Below are 5000 nucleotides of genomic sequence, written 5' to 3' on the forward strand. Positions count from 1 at the left end.
ACCTGCAAGCCGAGCGTGGGCTCGTGTGCGCGGCGCCGCTGCCTAAACTTCTCCTGCGTGAGGCTGAGGCACAGGTCGCGGGCGGGGCAAGCGCGGGTGGACACCGCCCGCGGAAGGTCTTCTCCGGCTGTGATGTGGACGACGGGCGTGATAGTAGGCTGAGTAACACCAGTTGCGGGTGTGCAGGATTCGGAATGCGCCGTCGTTGGAGCTACGCACGCGGCCCACTCACGCCCATGGCCGCCCACCATAACGCCCACGGTCATGCCACAGCAAACACAAACAAGAGTGACGTCGGTGCTTGAAGGAGGCGTGCGCGCGTGTCGGAGACTGGAATACAAGTGCGAGCACGTGGCGCGCGCGTGCGGATATATACTGATGCACGCGCGTGGGAAATCGTCAGCTGGGCCGCACGTGCTTCCGACCAGCTGCATCCTCGCGCGGGCGGTAATCGCGCGGTGGAGGTGGCAGCGGGGCATCGTGGTGATGTTGGTAGGGGTGGTGGAAATGGTTATGGTGGTGGCAGCCGTTGTTTGGGTGAAATGGTCGTGTTTATGCCGAATAAAACAAGCCGCTTTCAGTTAAAATATCCACTTCTCTCAGTACCATACAAGACACTAAGCTATGCTCTTCAGAGCAATTTAACTATCAACTATAAATCCTTATAGTATCTATCTATCTATCTGTGTGTGTGTGCGCATATATATATGTGTGTGTATATATATGTATACATACATACGTACATACATACATATATATATATATATATATATATATATATATATATATATATATATATATACACATATATATTGACACACACATACATGTATATATGTATATGTATATATATATATATATATATATATATATATATATATATATATATATATATATATATAGTGTGTGTGTGTGTGTGTGTGTGTGTGTGTGTGTGTATGTGTGTGTGTGTGTGCGTGTACATATATAATGTATATATATATATATATATATATATATATATATATATATATATATATATATATATATATATATATACGTGTGTGTGTGAACACACAACACAACACAGCGCAACATACACACAAACAAACACACATACCCCTGTCTTTTCTATTGTGATTTCTTTCTATGATACGATACAAGGCTGTGGACCTGTGCATTCCGGGACTTACTGTAATCTTCCGTGCATACTTGCCTGCCCGCCGTAAGCGATCTTTAATAACACGTCTGGACCATCTTAAATTATGCAGGAGTTGTCCAGCTTGCGGGAGCGCGGGAATTGAGTCCTTATGCGTTGGTTCTTTAAGGTTCGTTTTCTTTGGATTATTGGAGTGACCGCCGATGACCTTACGAGGAATGGAAAAAGATTAGGATTGCGCGAAATAAGGGTTATTTTGCGTTTTGTTTCCTTTCTTTGGAAGAATAATATGTTGAGATGCGAGAAAAGTGAAAGAGCAGAATATTTGCCAAATTGACGTATATATTTTCCCCCATTTAAAACGATCCATTCCAGCATGTTTCGAGATTAAGTAGAGATCAGCCAATGGGAGCGTCCGAAGCTGTTATGGGGCGGGGCACCTTACCACGCCAGCTAGTCTTTTAATAATAATTTTTTAATGCCCACCTTCGCCGATATCGCAAATGAAACTACCTCATCTATCTCATAAAATAAACCGTATAACCAAGCAAGCAAAAACTGAATCACAGAAACGTCAACGCGACTCCGAAATAACAATCGGAAAAGGTTAGCCAGCTACTCTCAGCCGGCTCCGCGCATCATCAGCGTAACAAAAGGCCGGGCAGTGAATGGGCCATAAGTGATCCTGAAAATGTTATCTATAGAAGAGTAATTTATTCTTCATTTGATGTGGGCTGTGGCTTAACACCCGGCTACACCGTACACGTTGCGCCAACACTCAGCTGCAAATCTGTGCGTAATCTTTTTTCTTTCGAAAATGCATGAGCTTCATGACATTCTAAATTGATATTGTTTTGCGTTTCATACTATTAAAAGCTGAGCATCCTTGTATGCTTGTATCCTTTTTCCCATGCCTAAAAAGATAACAAAAATGATAAATAGATATACTGATGATAAGGATGATAGCGATGGTAATGATAATAACAACTAATGATTCTAGTGCTGATAATTAAGCTGATGATAATGATAATAGAAATATGGAAATGGTTATGATGATGAAAACAATGATCATAAATCAAGATGGTAGAATAGTACTAATGATGATAATAACAATAATGATAATAATAATGATAATAATAACAATGATTACGATAACAAACAATAATAATAAACACATGACAATAAAAGAGAGAGAGAGAAAAAAAACAATAACAACAACACTAAACAGATAACAGAGATTACACACCTTCAAGAAACGACACAATTTCCCCACAAGGCCTTCTCGAAAAACACGGAACCCAAAGCTGTTTTCCAACGGGGTGTCGACCGAGAGGGGGAGAGGGGGGGGGGGAGAGGGAGAGAGAGACAACAGTATCGGGCAGAGGTTGTCACTGTCAGATGTTGGCCGGATGGATTACAGATTACGGATTACAGATTAACTTCGCCGCAGATTCGGGGATTTGGCGGCTGCAAAATCTGTCTTCTAATCCGTGGGTCCTTGTACTTGTGGAGTCCTTGTGGTAAGTGTTATATTTTTTTTTAGTTTTGATCTATTGCATGTATTTTTTATTTTTATTTTTTGATATATCGTGAATATAGAAATGGATGTATTTAATCATAGTGGTCGTTTATGATTAACCTGGTATAAAAAAAAGATGTGTAGAAGCATGGTGACTGATTATTTCTTTTCATCACAAAATAAGTAAAGAAACAAGAACAAAAACGGTAATGTTGCTAATAATGATGGAAGTAGTAAAGCAATAAATTATATTAACGACATCAGTGGCAATAAAAATATAAATAATAACATAAATGGCAATGATAGTAAGTATTTAGAATCATAATATTGGCATTTCAAATACCATAAAATTAATGACATTAAAATATACTGAACATAAAACCAGTTTTAACACAAAATGATAATACCAATTAGAAAAATATCACACTAAATCAAATAGTGTTTGACTGCTCCCCCGCCTTTCATTCTTATTTACATCATATTGATTTTCTAAAAAAAGAAAAAAAAGAAAAAAGAAAAAGTCAGACCAGCTACATTGTCTGAACCATACCGCGTCACGGTTCTATTGAAACAAATTTTACTACGTATATGATGCAGATGGTCATCATACGTACAGCATACACGCGCATGGTTCATGGAGTGTTAGGCAATACGTCACTAAAAATGTTATCAATAGGGTTCTCTCGATATTTTGAAAAATGTTCTTTTAAATTTGTACGGAATAGTTTTTGTTATCATGACTGTAACGAAATAAATGTCTCAGTTTTGCTCACCTCATACAAAGCCCATCCATACCACCCATATAGCATGATCCACATAATTCAGGAGATATTACCAATCCGCAAACCATCTCTCTATTCTTTATATCATTAACTACGAAATTACGTAGCAAGATGATCAATAGTCCTGTGATACACTATAACCTTTCATGACTGCATGATAGCCGGGCAATATGCTAAGATCTTTGATGACGATTAATAGTTCTCTGAGGATTACTAACCAATTCTAATAACTAGTAAAGCTAAATAGTAATACAAAATTCTGTTAGATATTGGCCGGTGGTATTATACAACCTCCGTTTGCGATGGGATATATCTATATCTGCAGCTTCTTGACCGTTTAAAGGGATCGGTGAATAGGCACGTATAATTTGAGGGGCTGAAGAATATAAATAAGGCTGATTTTAACGATGTTGATGATAATGATGATGATAATAATGATAGTAATAATGATATTGATAATAACAATAATGATGATGAATAATGATCATGGAAATAACAATATGATAATGATATTAATAATGATAATAATAGTAATATGGTAATAATGATAATGATGATAATGATAATGATGATGATAATGACAATGATATCAAGTCTCCTGATCCTTTAAGCATTCCAACAGTAATTCCAGAATTAAGGAAGTATAAAATCTATGGACCACAAATCTAGTTTCACATATAACTTGAATAAGAAAATCAACAAATTTATGCAACCTTAGGCAGACGCCATTCCTCCTACTTTCTGTTTATCTTTTTTTTTTATTGCATTTTCCTCATATAAACTCAACAGAACTGGATAGAAATATAAAAAAAAAAAAACACGGGCAGGGTTATCAGTCATTTCTTATATATAAACAACTAGTTTTTTTCAAGATGTTAGTAAAGAGAAGGGGTTATTAGTAATTCTTAAAACTAATTTTATGTCATAGGCATGGAGTTTGTCTTACATAAATGTGCCAGTCTCGTATAAAAGGGGAATTCTTGTGAGGTGTGACTGCATGTCAAATTAGACCTTGACACAGTAATATGGAGATAATGATGATAATGATAATTAACATTGTTATCATTATCATTATAAGGATGATAACAATAACAATAGTGAAAAGAGTAATTATAATGATTATAGTAAGGGTAGAAGCAATTATGACTATATAGTAGTAATGATAACTGAAAATATAATGATGGTGGTAATAATGATTATAATGACAGTGATAACAATAACAATTTAATGACGAGGGAGATGGAAAAGTGGAAAGAGGAGGAGACGAGGATAGGAGAGCGAGATGAGGGAAGGGGAAGAGAGGGGAGAGGGTTGGCCAGCTGACGCCACCACCTTCCGTCCCACCCCTCGCCACCTGACCCCCTCTTGTAGCCTGAGCTCTCCCTTACACATACACCACCTGCAACGTCTCCCACCATCGCTGCCCTCCTCGCCCCTTCCCTGGTTCTCTGGTGGTTGTATTAGCAATGGTAGGTACTGGCTGGAGGGATGGTTGTGTGTGCGAGAGAGATTTTCTTTTTTTCTTTCTCTCTCTCTCTCTCTCTCTCTCTCTCTCTCTCTT

At 37.9% G+C, this 5000-nt stretch overlaps 1 protein-coding gene across 1 annotated transcript in view; it reads right to left on the minus strand.

Moving 5' to 3' along the window:
- The window catches only part of Prdm13 (PR/SET domain 13), a 2486-nt gene extending 2167 nt beyond the window's left edge, over window positions 1-319 (minus strand). Inside the window, exon 1 of the mRNA XM_086538914.1 lies at window positions 3-319. Within this exon, the coding sequence (XP_086395040.1) occupies window positions 3-266 (264 nt within the window). The 5' untranslated portion in view covers window positions 267-319. The remainder of the gene's footprint in view (window positions 1-2) is intronic.
- Window positions 320-5000: the final 4681 nt, after the last annotated feature.

Source organism: Penaeus japonicus, unplaced genomic scaffold, assembly GCF_977035675.1.
Source record: "Penaeus japonicus unplaced genomic scaffold, GWHDUDI00000001_assembly GWHDUDI00000001, whole genome shotgun sequence".
Classification (NCBI taxonomy): domain Eukaryota; kingdom Metazoa; phylum Arthropoda; class Malacostraca; order Decapoda; family Penaeidae; genus Penaeus; species Penaeus japonicus.